Source organism: Ceraceosorus guamensis, assembly GCF_003144195.1.
Source record: "Ceraceosorus guamensis strain MCA 4658 unplaced genomic scaffold IE81scaffold_2, whole genome shotgun sequence".
NCBI lineage: Eukaryota > Fungi > Basidiomycota > Exobasidiomycetes > Ceraceosorales > Ceraceosoraceae > Ceraceosorus > Ceraceosorus guamensis.
Window position 1 is genome coordinate 257,794 of NW_020289997.1, and position 16,249 is coordinate 274,042.

Here is a 16,249-nt window from a genome sequence, read left to right on the forward strand (position 1 = left end):
GGGGACACATCAGACAGGTGCGCGAGTGACACTCCCTATTGGACCGATTTTTGGTGCCTTCACGATCAGAACGGTTTGAATTGTGCTCCTTGTGCTCATCTCGCTACAATTTTCCTCACTGAGTGCACTCGTGACGTGTGATGGAGGCAGTCGTATATGAGGTAAGAGCTGGCACAGTCTCTTGTCCAGACTCGTGTCTGTCAAAGACGAAAAGAAGTACGTGATGTACTGTGTATCTACGAGGCAGGCGTTCGAAACGGGCGTGAGAAAAAAAAAACCTACGGCATCTGGGATTCACGAGTGGTCCCCCACCGCAATACTGACTAGACCCTACGGGGCGATATCTGGGCAGGTGTGTTACAAGTATATATACAGATACACAAATCCAAAGTTCATGATCTAGTACCTGACTAACCGCACGCGATTCTGAAACGTCCGAAAGCGACACGACGCGCAGCCTGGTTGGTCTACCATTCTGCCACACCACCCTCGAGCCAGAGCATCCCTTGCACCGCACACCACCTAACATGTCAAGCGCGGTGCCCATGAGCTCTAGCGGCTTGGCGCAGATGCTGCGCGCTCAGCGTCCCAGGCTGCGGATTGCTAGCAGGGATGTTCTGTGCTCGCAACACGGACGGCGGCCGGCGCCTTGCCTAACAAGCTCAGCGCCAGTCCGAGCCGCGTCTACGTCGTCCGATGGTCAGAATAGTGGGCCAGGACAGCAGCACAAGGAGGAGCAGCACCGGGGCATCACCACCAGCAGCGGCAGTAACAGCAATGCAAAAAGCAAAGGCAGCTGGGCGTCGACGATGGGCAAAGAGGAGGATCCCAAGTGGGCGCGTCATCGATCTCAATTCAACGTGGACCCCTTCGCAGAGCGTCCTTCTGCCGATCACTACTCTTTCCCGCTGGTCGACGCGCAGCAGCTGGCCGATCGAGCTGCGAACAAAGACTCGCCAGCGGATAATCCCAGACCTCGACGAGTGAGGATGCTGGCGCGAGATTTCATCGACGACAGCCTCTACAATCCCGTCTACGGCTACTTTTCGCGGCATGCTGTTCTCCTCCCTGACCCGTCGTCTGCCCCTTCGAGTGGAGAAGTGGGCGCCGTCTCGGAGCAAAAGGGTACCGGCAGCTCGTCTTCGCGCTCAGGCTTCCATTTCGCCGAATTTTCCAACGATCGAGAATTCTCTGCTGCCGTGGAAGCTCGCTACTTGGCCTTCGAAGTTACGCTGCCTTTGGGCCCTTCTAGCCCATCGTCTCGTCACGCCAAATTCCATCCGTCTTCCCTTTCTGCTCTCGGCTCGTCCGCTGCAGCGGCCCAGCTGGCACGCGCCAGACCGCGCGACCAAACACAAGACAAGTCAAGCCCCAAATTCAGAGTTGGTAGCGCTGAGGACTTGGAAGAGAGGCAGAGGAGGGGAAGAGAGCAAGTAGCGAGGCAAGCTCAAGCTGAGAGAGATAGACAATTGGGAATCAAGAAGGATCATGAAGAAAGCCACGAGGCTGACGTGAGGGCGATGGCTGCCAGGCAAGTATGGCACACTCCCACCGAGCTCTTCAAGGTGAGCCGCACCGGGTTGCGCAGCCTGACTTGGGGCAGTCTAGCAAGCATCATGATGAGCTGTTTCGTGGCTCATCTTCTTGAGGCCTGCGCCCCCGCTGGTCTTCCTATTCGCAGCCACACTACGCTCAAGCGGTTGCGCGGTACCTCTGCGCTGAGTACAAGTTGACGCTGTACCCCTACGAAGATCTAGTCATCTACGAGCTAGGAGCCGGATCGGGAGCTTTGGCTCACGACATTCTGGCCTACTTGAGAGACGAAGAACCAGACGTGTTTCAAAGAACGCGCTACGTAATCTCAGAGATCAGCGAGAGGCTGTCGCAACAGCAAAAGGCGAAGTTGAAACCTTTTGCCGGCAAAGTCAGAGTGGCGAACCAAAATTTCCTAGAGTGGAAGGACCCTGTACTCGCCCCTTGCTTTGTCATCGCCCTCGAGGTCCTTGTGAGTCTACAGCGGTGTGTATGGGCAGCCCTGCCTGATTGCTGATACTCAGGTCTGCTTCCGACTAGGACAACCTCACCCACGATGTCGTGCGTTACAGCACATCGACCCTGCAGCCTTATCAGGGTCTAGTCTCCATCGACGCCACAGGCGATATGGAAGACTTGTACGAGCCAGTACGAGATCCGCTCATCTCGCGATACTTGCAGCTCTCGCGAGCCGTGCGAGGCACAGCGGTGCCCATCTCTGCCCCGCGCCATCTCACATCGCTGCCATCCAGTATTCGCAAGGTGTTGAGCGAGCACTTTCCCCTTTATCCCAACCTCACGCCTCCACAGTACATACCCACTGGTCAATTGCGCCTCTTGGACGTGCTCAGGTCCAAATTTCCTCAGCATCGTCTAATCGCTAGCGACTTTCACTCTCTGCCGGACGCCATAGAAGGGGTGGATGCGCCGGTGGTGCAGACCAGGCTCAACGGCACAATGGTACCGGTGACAACGTTCAAAGTGCTGCAAGGCTTCTTCGACATTTTCTTTCCAACCAATTTTCAGATGCTCAGAGACATCTACACGCGTGTCATGAGCGATCATTTCCCTTCTCAGCCGCCGCAAGATCAAGATGCAATATCCCATTCTGCTCCCACCTTTCGACCAGACTTTTTCTACAGCTCGGCAAGAGCGAGCAGAGGCAGGGCGCAGAGGGTCAAGATTCTCACACATGCTCAATTTCTAGAACAATACGCACAAGTCGATCAGACTAGACTTCGGGATGGTTCCAATCCGCTGTTGGGATGGTACCAAAATGCCAGCTGGATCCTGACTTGACCTTTAGGTGTATAAATGCGATATATTTCCACAAAATAACGATCCGGTCGCTCAGGGAATAGGGTGACAAAATGCGGACAGGCAGCGGTCAGGTCTTGGGACGGGAGTGAAATGGCAAAGGGGCTAATTCTCGCTGAGCCTCGGTCCACCTCATGCACCTCCTAGCGCTCTTCGAAGCTTTTCGTATAGATCAGCGGCCTCGCCTGCCTTGGCGACGCTTTCGAAGCTGGCAGTTCCAGCAGGCGAGCCTCTCTTGCCGGACGCCGCGCTGACTTCCGCCGCTCCACTAGAGCACACCCGCTCATTTCGCAAAGGAGAAGGGCTTTGGAGACGAGAGGCTACCGGCGTTTGCCGGTTCGCGTGAGCACGAGGTGTCGAAGAGCTGAAAGGGTTGGTCATTGGAGAGTCGGCTTCGGGTATTGGACTTCGTCTTTCGTAAACATGTCCCGAGCGTGATGAAGCCGAGGGAACCTCCCACGGCATTGCGTTTGCGCCTGGTCGCAGCACGCAGGGCATAGGGGGCTTCGCAGGAACTGGCGGAGGCATCTGGTGTTCCGCTCGACAGCTCGTAAACGTGCTGCTGGAAGAAGCGGTGTGTGATGGATGCACACTTGACGCTGTTCCACTGCGCGAAAGTAGCGGTTGAACAGACTCGCCCAATTCCGAAGGCTCGATCTCATGCGCTCTACGATAATCGATCAGCTTCTCCTCGTCGCTCTCCTCTGATCTGGTCGAGTACGTCGTGGCGGCTCTGCGGTGACCTGCACCCACTGTTGAGCCTAGCGCAGCATATTCGCTCCTTCCCCCATGTCTGACGAGATTCGAGTACCCTCCAAAACGTTCGCGTGGGTATCGACGGGGAGTAGAGCGCAGCACCGGAGTGTAGGCATCGGCGAGGGCTTGACGTGGTGCTGCTCGCAAATGGCCAAAGCGCATGTCAGTAGCTCCGTAGCTTGGGCCAGAGCTCATCGATGCGCTATCCAGATGTCCGTCCTTGATTATCGAATGTCCACTGCAGGAGCGCGCGAGTGCAAGACTTGCGACGCTCATCGAAGCTGCTCGCTTCATGTCTTCCATTTCGCGTCGCACCGAGTGCCGCTCATTGCTTTCTTGTTGCATTCGAGCTGCTTGTTGTTGAGAACTTCCTCGTTGACCTCTTCGGTAAAGGTACATAGCCACACCAATGAGAAGAGCTGCGCTGACGACCGCCAAAGGCACTGCCACCGCCGCAATGGGAAAAGATCTGCCAGACTTTTGCGACTCGAGCATTTGATCGTTGGGGTTCGCTGGTGGCGGCGCTTGAACGGCCGAGAGGTCCGTGCCAGTCGGCGCCAGGACGAAGGCGGGTGAGAGCATCTGTTCGCTTCCATCAGGTGCCTGCCTGACCACGTATCTGACGCCTCGGCGTTCGATTTCTCCATCCTCTTCATCGCTCTCTTTGCTATCTTTCTTCTCTCGGTCCATGCTTGACCAGCCCTTTGTCTGCGAGGATTCCTCCGCGCTAAGTGTTCTGCTAGCACTGCTGCTCTCCTTCGACTTGATTGCAGAAGTAGAGGCACGAACCGGAGCTGCAACGTCGTTCGAAGAAGGGTCCATGCTTGACCAGCCCTTTGTCTGCGAGGATTCCTCCGCGCTAAGTGTTCTGCTAGCACTGCTGCTCTCCTTCGACTTGATTGCAGAAGTAGAGGCACGAACCGGAGCTGCAACGTCGTTCGAAGAAGCGGCGAAATCGGAACTCGCCGGTGCAAGCAGTACATAAAAGCTGTCCGCCGAAGACACGGACGGCGCCGGGCTTTTTGGGAGGGAGAGCAAAGACGAGTAGATCAGCCATGCCGGTCCATGGACCCCGCATCGTCCGTCAGGCGAGCTCGCTCGACTCACAAACGAATTTCCCAAGTATTAGGCTGACCGCTCACACTTGGAGAAACGGTTGGCGAGGTGCTTTGACCGCATCCGCCATCCACGAAGCGACCTGCTCGGGCCGCTCGAAGGTCACTGGGCTGTGACAGAACGCAAAGACTCAAAGCTACGCCCGGTGTGGAGGCAGCTTGTTGTCGCCTGTCAGGGTGGAGAAGAACATCCGGTAAGCCACTGCATCGCTGGTTTTGCCGAGCTTTTGTCCAGCGCAACTCACCAAGTGAGGACCACTTCCATTCCGGGGGTGAAAGCGTCTCCTGGCGCAGGGCTGATCCAGCTGTCGCTGATAGCTGGACTGCTGTAGCCCCCTCCGAAGGAAGCTGATGGACTGGTGCCCCCCAAGCCGCCACCAGCAGCATACGTCGCGACATTAGTGGGGCCATTAGCTAGGCGCGAAGCGTCCAGTGCGCGTTGCCTCGCCGTACTGAGCTGCGCCGCAAGAAGCTGTGCTTTCCTGGAGGACGGGGATGCGGAGCTACCCGAGACGGCAGCAGGTGGATCTGCGTTAGCATTGACACCAAGCGCTTGGCCCGAGATCAATGGTGATGGCGTAGGAGAAGGGAGCGTGGCCATTGGGGTGACGACCGGCAGCGCTGCGGCACTCCCTTGGCTGGCGGCGGGCGGAGCAGCGCCGGTGCTGGTCTGTTTAGCCTTTGAAGTGCTGCTCTTTTCCTTTGCGGATGAGGAAGCGTCCTGCGTCTTGCTCGAGGAAGACTTGCTGCTCGATGTGCTGTCCTCGCTCTCGCTCGCAGTCTCACTGCTGGTCTTGCCGCTCGACCTTGAGCGTTGAGTGCTGCTGCTGTCAGCCTCTTGCTTGGTCCCGTTGCTGGTGGACTTTGAGCTCTTGTCACTCTTGCTGCTCTTTCCAGAGTAGGTGCTGTCATCCGGCTTGTCCTCTTCGTACGCGTCCTCGCCTTCCTCGTCCTCTTCGTCGTATCGGCGCCTGACCAATCCAGTGAGACCCAGCTGGTGTATCAGGTGGTCCAGTACACCCCCAGATGGTCCATTGATGTGGAAGCACGCCTCTGACTGAGTGTCAGCAATCCTTGTGGCGGCTAGTGATGTTGGATGCTTTGAGGTGTCGCCGTCTTGCGTCGATCTGCCCAACGGATATTGCTCCTCGTCTAGGAGCGATGCCTGCGCTGCAAAAGCGACGCTCCTGGCTCGCATCGAGACCTGCGATGGACGAGCTTGCTCATCCTCTGCCGCTGCTCCGCGGAGGCGACTGTGTGCGATGGATCTCGCTGCGGTGTGAAACACGAAGCATACCATGCAGAGGAGCAGAATGAGCGCCAGACGTGGCGCATCACACCAACCGCTCCTAGGCTTCATCTCCAGTGTGGAAGCACGGAATAGAAAATGGAGGTGCTACCGCTCTGCGGACACCAACGAGAAAATGTGAGGAGTGAGTGTCAGTGGACGTGGACGTGGACAGACTGGGTTGTGGCGACGGGCCGGCCGGCCACAGTGCGAAGATGAAAGGTGAGCAAGGGAGAGAGAAGGAAAGGGGGGTTCAAAGGAAGGTGAAGAGCACGCCAGGCCTGCTCATAAGAAAAAGCTGAAGAAGGTGAGGGAAAGTCAGGGAAAGGCGAGCAACTGAGCGCGAGGAGATGTTGGGATGAAAGGCAGACTTTGTAAATCGGAGCTGCGAGGGGAGAGGGTGCAAGCCCGACGATCGGTTCGGGCTTGTTCACGCGCACCCAAGTCAAGTATAGCCTCGCCGTTTAGTCTCTCAACGGCGGATAGAAGTTGAGTGCAAAGCAGTAGTAGTAGCGCTCATTCAGAGCAGGAGAGGCACGACGCATGGCAGCCGTTGGGGCCGTTGGAGGCCGTTGCCAGCGTTCGGTACGCGTGCTCGAAGGGGAAGCGCCGTCTGGCACGAGAGAGTCACGAGTGCAGCTCAAATCTCTGCTCTCCCATGTCGATCGAGAATTCGGAGTGTACGCATGGCAAGTCTGAATGTACAAAGATGATGGTTCGAAAAGCTGTCTTGCCTGATGAGTCGTGATCGTTTGCCCTTTCAGCGAGAGAGGAGTGACTGCTGCACGTCGGTAGTTAAGCGGCGAGGCCAGATTTGCTCGAGAACATACTATCGCGGCCAGCAGACTTCACGTGCAGCAGCGCAAGCTATACGCACATACAGTCAAGAGTTTTAGTCTGATGAGTCGTGTGAGTCGTGATTGTGCGCGAGGAGTCACGAGTGGCTTGGCGATCCCCGCGTATTCATGAACCCATGCAGCAGGATGAGGCGCAGCACGCATGACGGCACGCGTGTTGCCCACGCCGATCAGCCCATATACGGTACAGTAGATGCCATGGATGTATATAAAGATGAGCACCATTTTATCGATCCCGCGCCGGCGCATGCACCTTTCACTTTGGGCGTCGCTGTGCCGACGCCTCTCGGCCAGCCGCGCCTCAGCCCGCTCATCCCGGCGCTCCTCGATCGGCACAGCATCCGCCTTTTCTTGTATTCACCAAAGATGACTTGTTTGTGGATCACACGTGAATGAATTACGATTCTTGATTCAAGATTGTTGAATCATCGACGCGTGGCTGTGTATCTGCAGCTGGGAGTCACAAGCCCTTGGTTGTTTACGGCCTGGTAGAAATACGAATAAAGAGGTTGTGCGTGTGCGGCTCCAGCCTGCTATTTAGTGCCAGTCTGAATGGAGTGTGACGCGGACTTGCCGGCGCCCCGCTTGAACGCCAAAGGCTTCAACTTCTCCCGTTCTGTATGCAGCACGTCGGATGGTCGCTCATTGCATGAAACGTTTGCCAACGACCAAAGTCTCTGCACAAAGTTGCCAATTTCGTCTTCGCTAACTCCACTCACATACGTCACTCGCACGCACCCGCGACTCGCGATTCACGATTGCTGGACACGATCCCACGTTCTGAAAGGATCCGCCTCCATTCGTTCGTATCGAACACGCAAAAGACTAGCCAGCCAGCACCAGCCTCACCTTGACTCACGAGCATTCTTTTTGCGTCTCGACCTTCAGCACCGGCATACTGAACTCCCCCAATCTCTGTCTTCATCGCAATCCAACTTTTTTCTGCCTTCAAGTTGCGATCAGCATGTCTCGATACACTTCACAATATCACAGTAGGGGTCAATCAGGATCCACCACCGCACCACCTACCTACCTGTCCTACGGCGGGGCAGAGCAGGGATTTGGGGACGAGAAGCAGAGCGGCAACAATGCATACAGGAACGACTCGGGCTTCGATTCCAGTCGTGCAATTGCGAATGGCGGAGACCTTGGGCCTGCGCCTCACACTGCAGCCGCCGCAGCTGGCGGAGCAGGCGTCGGAGCAGGCGCAAATGCTTACCTGCAAGAGCCCGAGACGCCTAGCCAGTACACTGATCCTTTCGAGTACGCCTCCACTGCTGGAGCTGGCACGCATATAGGGCCAAGCGTCGTCTCCACGAGCGCTGGGGCTCAGCACGCCAACCTCACGAGGAATGGCACCATCACCACCCTTGCACCGCACGACAGCGTCAGCTCATACAACGTCCCGTTTGGCGGAAGTCAGGCGCATTCTGATGCACCGCCTGTTCCCGCCGTCCCCGCACCGTACGGCAATCAGGGCTATGATTACGACGACAGCTATCATGCCAGTCGGGGCTACGGAGGCCATGGCTACCACGCTTCGCAAGCTTCCGTCGATGATTTTGCAGCTGCGCATGGGGCTTACGGATCCAGCACTCAAGCTTTACCGCTGAGGCATCACGCAGGTGCAATGGGATATGCAGAGGACGAAGACGACGAATACAGGCAGATGAGGGATGGCGGAGGTTACGGCTACGAAGACAAAAGTGTTGCTGCCCATGGGCCAGCCTTGTTCAGTAACGCTATGCCACCGCCGCCGCGCGGCAAAGATGGCGATATCGAGGAGAGGGGACTACTCGGACGCATAGGCAAAGTAGGCGCAGGCTGGGGCGGATCTGTTGAAGAGCAGATCGAGCGCCGGAGAAAAGGCGTGGGCCGTCAGCGGTGGCCCATACTTAGCTGGATCCTTGCGTGAGTACTCCACTGGTCGCGTCGAGCCTACTTTCGTTTCAGTACAGCGTTGATGCGAGTCGCCGTGTGCTTGTGCTGGTAGCATCGTCTATGTCGCGGTGTTCATTGTCGAGCTCATCAAGGCGAAGAGCGCCACGGGTCAAGCCATCCAGACCAAGGTGAGTGCGCTGGCTGGCGAGCTCATAGCAGAGACCGGAAGCTCAATCACCGATGTCCACCCACCCAGCCGCAATGGAACCCAATGCTGGGACCTCCCTTTGAATTTCTGATCTCGTTTGGCGCTCGCTTCGTTCCGTGCATGCGGAGAGTCGCCAGCGTCCCGACCTCTACGCAGCTTCCTTGTTTGAATCAACTCACGCAAGACGCCAATTCATACACGCAAGATCAGCTCTGTCCTATTTGGCAGCTGTGCGGCTTGCCTGATGCCGACACTGTTGGACAAAGCTATCGCTACGTGACGCCTATCGTGAGCCCGTGACGCGACGATGATTGCGCGCACCACATAGCTAACATGCTTGCTCTTGCGTCGTAGTTTCTCCATGCTGGCTTCATTCGTAAGTTGCGAACGGTCCGATGTTCACTCGGGGAGGTGTGACCTAACAGCGCCATTGTCTTTTGCTCTCGCCTCAGACATCATCTTCAATCTGTTGGTCCAGCTGACGCTTTGCTGTCAGATCGAGAAGCTGCTCTCGACGCCGCTCTACGGCATCCTGTATATCGCAGGCGGCATTGGCGGCAATCTGCTAGGCGCCAGCTTTTCGCTGCCCGGCATTCCAAGTGTAGGCGCTTCTGGTGCCATCTACACCTGCATCAGTGTCGAGTTGGTGGACCTCGTCTACAATTGGGCGCACGAGTACAGAGCGAAGACTCGTCTGGTAATGTCTCTGGTCTTCGCGGCAATTGGATTTGGTATCGGCCTACTGCCTGGTCTGGACAATTGGGCGCATATTGGCGGATTTGTTGTCGGTACCTTGGGAGGCATGGCTGTCTGCCCGAGTATTCATCTCACAAAGAAACATCGCATCACCATTTGGGTGTGTCGAGTCATCGGACTTGGCCTGCTCATCGGATTTTGTGAGTCCTGCGCTGCTCTCTCTCTCTCTCCTGTAGACAGCCATGCTGATTTGCACCGAGCATCCACTCAGTCATTGGCATTGGCGTCACTGCCAATTCGGAGGACCCCAGCAAAGCCTGCTCTTGGTGTCGTTACCTGACCTGCATCCCTGCTTTGTGCGTATCTCATTGCCGAGTATTGGGCGCTTGAACTGACGGCTGACGCGGCGTGGCCGACCCTTTGCAGCTCTCAATGCCGAGGAACCGGCCTTACAACGTCGACCTCCACCAGCACGTCGCCGACGCGCCGTGCCCTTCTGGATCTTTGACAACCTCGAGTATGCAAGGACTCTGCTTCTATAGGCGCCCGCCTTGTCGCTCTGTGTACATAGTCTGCTCCCCCCTGCGATCTGCTTCTCACCTTGCGACCCTTCGCTTGCATCGCAGCTCACGAGCCCCATCTGTAATTCTCTCACGCACAAGGACCGCAACCCTGCACGGCGAGAACGCCGATCCAATGGACAGTGACGCTTGAAATTATCGCTCTCTAGACCATGAGTTGCCCATCAGCGTGCTGTGTACTGGACGGTACAGCTGTTCTGGTAATGCCAATCCGGCAAGTCTGGCTTGCTCATGGCCCGGCTCTTGACGCGTTAGACAACTCAGAGCCGACCTTGCATGGGAACGACCGCTCTTGGATGAAAGTTTTGCAGTTCGCCCTAGCGACGGGCCAGGCTCGGTGGATCAAGAATGGTGCGCGAATCTGATTCGCGCGTTGCGGCTCGTACAGATGGCCCGAAAAAGAAGGTGCTGTGCGTGCATACACAACTCGAATTGATTGAGAGAGGCTTGCAGAGAGGCTGTGTTAGAGGTGAACCCCAAATTTGTGACACGTGACAGCTGCTGCAACGTCAGACCCCTCTTTGAATTCGTACTCAGCTGGTGGTGACTTTTTGACTGTCCCTCGACGGGAAGCTTTACCATGCAGCGAATGACTGATCGGACGTAATCCTGCGAGTCCACGTCTTTCAAGAAGATTTTCCCACGCACAGCCCCACCGGAGGGTCAGTCGGAGTCATCTCGAGCAATGTATCGACTGAACACACCAAAGGGCAACGCATGTGCCCAAACGAACCCTGACCGGTGTCCGGCTCTCGATATCACCAGCATGCTTGGGAAAGAGGCCGAGCAGATTCATGACTCCACGAGCGGACTTCAGACCGGAGGCCGATTGCACTCGGTTACGCGTCTCAGCCATCCCACTTTCGACAGCCTTTGATGCGAGCAGGTCGCCGAAGCGACTTGCACATACGAGTGCAGCCCCGGTATCAGAAGCTTCATGTCACGCAACACCATTCGAAGAATCAAGAATGCCATTCTCATTAAGCGCCAATCTCAACAACGACCTTGCCCTTAGCGCGGCCGGTATCAAGTCTTTTATAAGCCTCGTCCGCCCGCTCAAAAGGATGTACGCTGTCAATAAAAATGTCCTTTGTGGCCAGTACCTCGGGAGCATCCTGCAACCAATCCTTCTGGTATTCCAGATGAACGATGTCGTAGCTTTCTCCCAGACCTACGTGACCTTTGACCCAGCGAATCCATTGCGAGACAGCGTTGACGGGATGCCTCAGGTCGTAATAGACATATGGACCGCCCATCGTATCACGGCTTGTCTTGTCTCCAACAATGGTGATATAGCGTTTATTGCCAGCAATGCCGATGCACTCCGTGCCGCCCACGCAGTCGATGATGGCATCTGGCCGGAATTTCGTCACTTGCTGTCGGACGTCGTCTTTGGTGTAATCGACGTGCTCGTCCACGCCCAGGGATATCAAAAAATCTTTGTTCTTGGCCGAGCTGGTCGAGAGGATCGTCCAGCCTTGACGCTTGGCTAGCATGATGGAATAGATACCTGTCGCCGAGCTGCCTCCGAGAACGACTACTTTTGGCTTGGACATGGTCAAGTAACTCGATACGCTTTCGATGCTAGTCTTGGCCGTGAGCCACACGAGCGGAATGGCGGCCGCTTGAGCGTGAGTCCAGCCCTGTGGCTTGGCGACTGCCACAGTTGCTTTGGCGTCCAGCACGGCGACCTCGGCCAAGGTGCCCCGGTGGATGGCGAGAGGGGAGAAGGTGGTGCCCATGATCTCATCCCCGACTTGGTGTCCGCTGTCCTTGGGTGCAGTCAGAACGACGCCGGCAAAGTCAAATCCGATGCCGCGCTCTTCACTCTTGCCGCGCTCGAACAAGCCACGGGGCAAGTTCATGAGCTGAATGTCTACTGGATTGAGAGCAGCGGCTGTGACGCGAACGATCAGCGAGTCCTGAGCGGATGCATCTTCGGCTGGCTGAGGAACAGAGATGGTGGAAAGTTTGAAACCGCGAGGAAAGGGTCCGCTGTAGGTCCAGGCACGAGTAGTGGTAGGGAAAGTCATGTTTGCTTGCCTGCTTGCTTGGGATGGGCAGCCAAAATCAGGTAGGGTCGTGATTGTGATGACTTGGGGCAATCGCAATGGTGAAGGCGACAGAAAAGGGCTTAGCTCAGGCGCTTTAAGCAAGAGAGCCTCCACATTCATCAGAAAGGGGGCCCGATCGTGATTAGCTTGGATGATCAGGGGGGTTGCCTGTGCTCTCGTGCAGATGCAGGAAGTTGCCTGTGACAGTCACGTGACTTTCGCAAAGACAGCGGAAACCAGAACTTCTTTGTTGAGGACACGCACCTCATGACTTAAAGACTCACATAAGATATGGGACGTCTTTATCAAAGTGCTCGTGATGACAAGCAGCTCCCAACACTCGCCATCTATATGTCTTCTTCAGTTCGGAGCCTGACATCAACGTCGTGTGCACGAGAGGAGACGGAATCATTCAAGATTAAAATAATCTTGAATCTTGAATCACAATCAAAAATCAAATCAAGGATCAAAAATCAACAATCACGTGAATCCGAAGTCGCCGTGCATCCACACGGGCCTCCCGTAGCGTCGGTTCGTGGTCGAAAAATCTTCACGTGATTTTCGTTCAAGAATCGTGATTTCAATCTTGAATTCGCCGCACTTTGTGATCCGATGAAGATTCGCGGGTGATCTTTCACGATTGTTCGAGGACGTCATGACTGTCACCAGCACGTGACACCATGGTGCCGACTCTTGGCAGAGATGTCTCGATTCAAAATTATGCAGCTATAGACATCACACTCACGGCAGAATGAAGAACGTCGGGCGTGGAGCTGCGAGCACCCTCGAATTCGTGTTCTGCAGCTCGCGATGCGCGCGTACTCACGACTTTCAGACTGCAACCTCACAGTCGCGTGCATGCTGAGTATGGGCACAGCATGAGCGGACCGGACCGATTCAGGTCAGAGTGCCGTCAAGCTCTTTCTTTGTGTCTCAGGCCGCCGGCTGCTTCTGCTGCATGCAAGAGCGATCCACGCGCGCTGGTGCCTGCCTGCCTGGTCATGCCCGTCTTGAGTCACTGTAGTGGGATTGAAGCGCAGGTCCTAACCCCAACTAACCGCAATCGAGAATCACGAATTGAGCGTCTCGATCGATCAAGTTGCTCGCTGCCGCCTGTCCATCTGCTCAAGCTCTGGCCGATTCGACCCTCTTTGCCGGCTAACTCTGCCTATCTGAGTCGATCTCCTCGGGCCCTCTCGTCTTGCTTTTGAACTCATGCAACAGCAAGGGGATTGTCCTAATTGCCTCCTAGCAAGGAGAGCATGATTGAATGCCGCTGTACTCATCGAGCAGACCAGACTGCGTGACGACGTCTTTTGCGGGACGTGTGCTAAGCATCGTGAGGACTTGTGATTTAAGCGCACGGCGTCTGGCTCTTAGTTCACAGCATCCGAGTCTGCCACGCGAGGAATGACGGAACAAAGTTCGGAAAGGTCGATCGATTCTTGATTCTTGGATTTGAGGGGCCCTACTTGAAGCCCCATGCGCGGCGCTGCAGGTGCGACTGAGGAGCAACACCGAACGCGCAGGGGAATAAACGCCAGCTAGGCGGGCCTCTTCATATGTATGCGCGTGCTTCCCCTCGCCTGCTTCATTCGTCCCTGTAATGCAATCGTGAATTACAACGCATTGCATGAGTCAAGTGCCCTGATTCAGATTCAGGGAGCAGCAGGCAGGTGCAGTGTGAGCCCCCCGGCCGGTGGTGATGTGGCTGAGCTGTGTGCATCATGCATGCATCCGCGCAGATCATTTGGAAAGCGGCCACTTCCCTGAGACGCCGCGCGCCGAACCCTGATTCGATTTGCAGATGTCCGATCCAAATTTTTTGCCGCGAAACGCAGCATCTCATGCCCAGGTAGAGCTCATTGCCGTCTTTCACGCTATGACCTCAATCGTAACTCCACTCGGCGCGCGTAGCGAGGTCAAGTCATGATTCACTTTGATTCAAATTAGACGGCCGCAGGCGCCACGAAAGCACGCAAATCCGTCCGTGATCCTGTGTGCTTGATCCAGGGGCGCATGAGACACCCTCGATTTTGATCGTTCCAACTCGGCTTGCGGGAGCAAAGGTCTGCCTCGCGTCTGACCCTCCCTCTCTTTCCTGCTCCGGGTCATCTACCCTTGACAATCTGCTTGCCGATCCGAGGTCGGACCGTGTGCAAGCTGCTCAGGCCCTCCACGTTGATCGACTGCAGCAAAGGAGCTTCTGCGCCTTGTCGATCTGAAAATTTTGAAGGTGTAATATGAAGGCGGCCCTTGCTCCGTGGTTCCATCGAGAAGTCAAGCAGCCTCATCAGCCTTCACGGCAAGAGCTGACTACATCCGGCACGAGGATGAGGATCCACTGGGCATCATGTCGACGGAGCACTTTGGATGCCGAGAGTCCAGCTCTTTTGTATAAGAAGCGCACGACCTCCTAACTTCCTCCGAAGCAGAAGTCTCCCTTCACCATCAACCCGATCTGCAACATCACCAACCCCTCTCCCCTACACACACTCATTCTCGACTGGCCTAGCTCGTCAAGCAACACTCCCTCTTCTGACTCATCATCCAACACACCCCCTTCACACACTCACACAAGTATCCACAGCTTCGCGCACTCACCACTCAAGATGTTCTCCACGAAGACTATCCTGTTCGCCATTGTGGCCGCCGCAGCTGCGATCAATGTCTCCGCTGCGCCCATCGCTCGTCGATCGAGCGGCCGCGCAACCTACTACGCCGTCGGCCTGGGCGCTTGCGGCTGGACGAACAGCGGCAACGAGAATGTCGTTGCACTCAACACCAACATGTATGGCTTCACCGGTGCCAAGAGCCAGTACTGTGGTCGTCAAATCGAGATCCACTACAATGGCAACACTCAGCGCGCTACCATCGTCGATGCCTGCCCAAGTTGCCCTAACAGCGGGGACCTCGACATGAGTCGCAACCTTTTCTCCTCTTTGACCAACGGCAACCTCGGCCTCGGTCAATTCCAAATGTCGTGGAACTTTGTTGGTCAAGGCTCCTCCGACTCTAGCAGCAGCAACAACAACAACTCTGGCAACAACCGCCAAGCTCAGCAATCGCAGTCATCTTCTGCTCAGCGAACCTCCTCTACTCACTCCGAGACTCCCAGCCCTAGCTCCACCACTTCGTCTGCACCTTCTCCTTCGGCCACTGCCAACGACTCTGACCTTGCTGGCGGCGCCATCAGCGGCAAGAACGTTACCAGTGTTCCTCAATGGTGGGCAGCAGTCGGCAACGCTGGCTGCCCAGATGCCAAGGTTGGCAAGAACCAAGTTGCTGTCGCTGTGGGCCCCTCTGAGCTCGTTAGCAACGACGATCTCGCTTCCGCTTGCGGCAAGGAACTCGTGATCGTTAACAATGCCAACAAGATGAACGTCTCCGCCGTCGTGACCACCTTCATGCCCGCCTCCGAGCCCAACACCATCATCCTCGCGGACGGCTACAAGGCCTTGGCCAACGTCACCGCCAACGAGGTTCCTCCCTCCATTGCCAACGTCACGTTTGGATGGGCAGCCAACTCTACCAAGGCTGACAACTAAGCAGTGTTAGCTCCTTGATTCGAGCTTTCTGCTCTCCGACACGGCTGTTTCCGAAGAAGGGACACGCGCTCGATACACGAGTCGCACCACCGAGTCGAGTACTGGCGTACCACTCATTGTATCATTTGGTCTCCTCCATTCTCGCGTTCTGTCTCTACCGTCACATCTGGCTTCTGGTCGCATTGTGCAACTTCGTGCCCTTGCTTCCGGCCATCCGTGAGCCTTCCATCCCCGCTCCCAACGAGCCTGGGTTGTTGGCTTGGTCTACTCCCGCCTCCGTAGGTACGCAAGTTTAATCATAGCTCGACCTCGAAAAATCCACTTCCATCTCTCGCGTTTGCGCCATCTGGAACACACCATCCTATGCGCGGCCCTCGTGCCGCAGCCTTCGCTTTCCGTCACCTTGCTTCTCACT

At 56.1% G+C, this 16,249-nt stretch overlaps 5 protein-coding genes across 5 annotated transcripts; 3 read left to right on the top strand and 2 right to left on the bottom strand.

The window, feature by feature from the left end:
• The first annotated feature begins 419 nt into the window (after positions 1 to 419).
• IE81DRAFT_319433 (DUF185-domain-containing protein) lies at positions 420 to 2,913 on the top strand. Its single transcript, XM_025512722.1, has 3 exons — positions 420 to 1,565; positions 1,682 to 2,005; positions 2,074 to 2,913. The coding sequence occupies exons 1-3, from the start codon at positions 528 to 530 to the stop codon at positions 2,830 to 2,832; spliced, it is 2,121 nt and encodes a 706-aa protein (XP_025373223.1). The 5' UTR covers positions 420 to 527; the 3' UTR covers positions 2,833 to 2,913.
• Positions 2,914 to 2,982: 69 nt separating this feature from the next.
• Positions 2,983 to 6,081, bottom strand: IE81DRAFT_344129 (hypothetical protein; the record flags this gene model as incomplete). The annotated part of the gene is made up of 3 exons (XM_025515774.1): positions 2,983 to 4,624; positions 4,714 to 4,890; positions 4,967 to 6,081. 3 exons carry the CDS (start codon positions 6,079 to 6,081, stop codon positions 2,983 to 2,985), a joined length of 2,934 nt encoding a protein of 977 aa, XP_025373224.1.
• A 1,447-nt stretch (positions 6,082 to 7,528) lies between these two features.
• IE81DRAFT_319435 (rhomboid-domain-containing protein) lies at positions 7,529 to 10,598 on the top strand. The gene is made up of 7 exons (XM_025512723.1): positions 7,529 to 8,777; positions 8,860 to 8,935; positions 9,004 to 9,243; positions 9,310 to 9,331; positions 9,408 to 9,851; positions 9,923 to 10,007; positions 10,078 to 10,598. Exons 1-7 carry the CDS (start codon positions 7,831 to 7,833, stop codon positions 10,157 to 10,159), a joined length of 1,896 nt encoding a protein of 631 aa, XP_025373225.1. The 5' UTR covers positions 7,529 to 7,830; the 3' UTR covers positions 10,160 to 10,598.
• Positions 10,599 to 11,186: 588 nt separating this feature from the next.
• On the bottom strand, positions 11,187 to 12,416 carry IE81DRAFT_319439 (hypothetical protein). Its single transcript, XM_025512724.1, has one exon. It carries the CDS (start codon positions 12,263 to 12,265, stop codon positions 11,213 to 11,215), a length of 1,053 nt encoding a protein of 350 aa, XP_025373226.1. The 5' UTR covers positions 12,266 to 12,416; the 3' UTR covers positions 11,187 to 11,212.
• A 2,482-nt stretch (positions 12,417 to 14,898) lies between these two features.
• On the top strand, positions 14,899 to 15,273 carry IE81DRAFT_284486 (hypothetical protein; the record flags this gene model as incomplete). Its single annotated transcript, XM_025511590.1, has 1 exon — positions 14,899 to 15,273. A coding segment is annotated over one exon (375 nt), but the record flags the coding sequence as incomplete, so codon positions are not given.
• Positions 15,274 to 16,249: the final 976 nt, after the last annotated feature.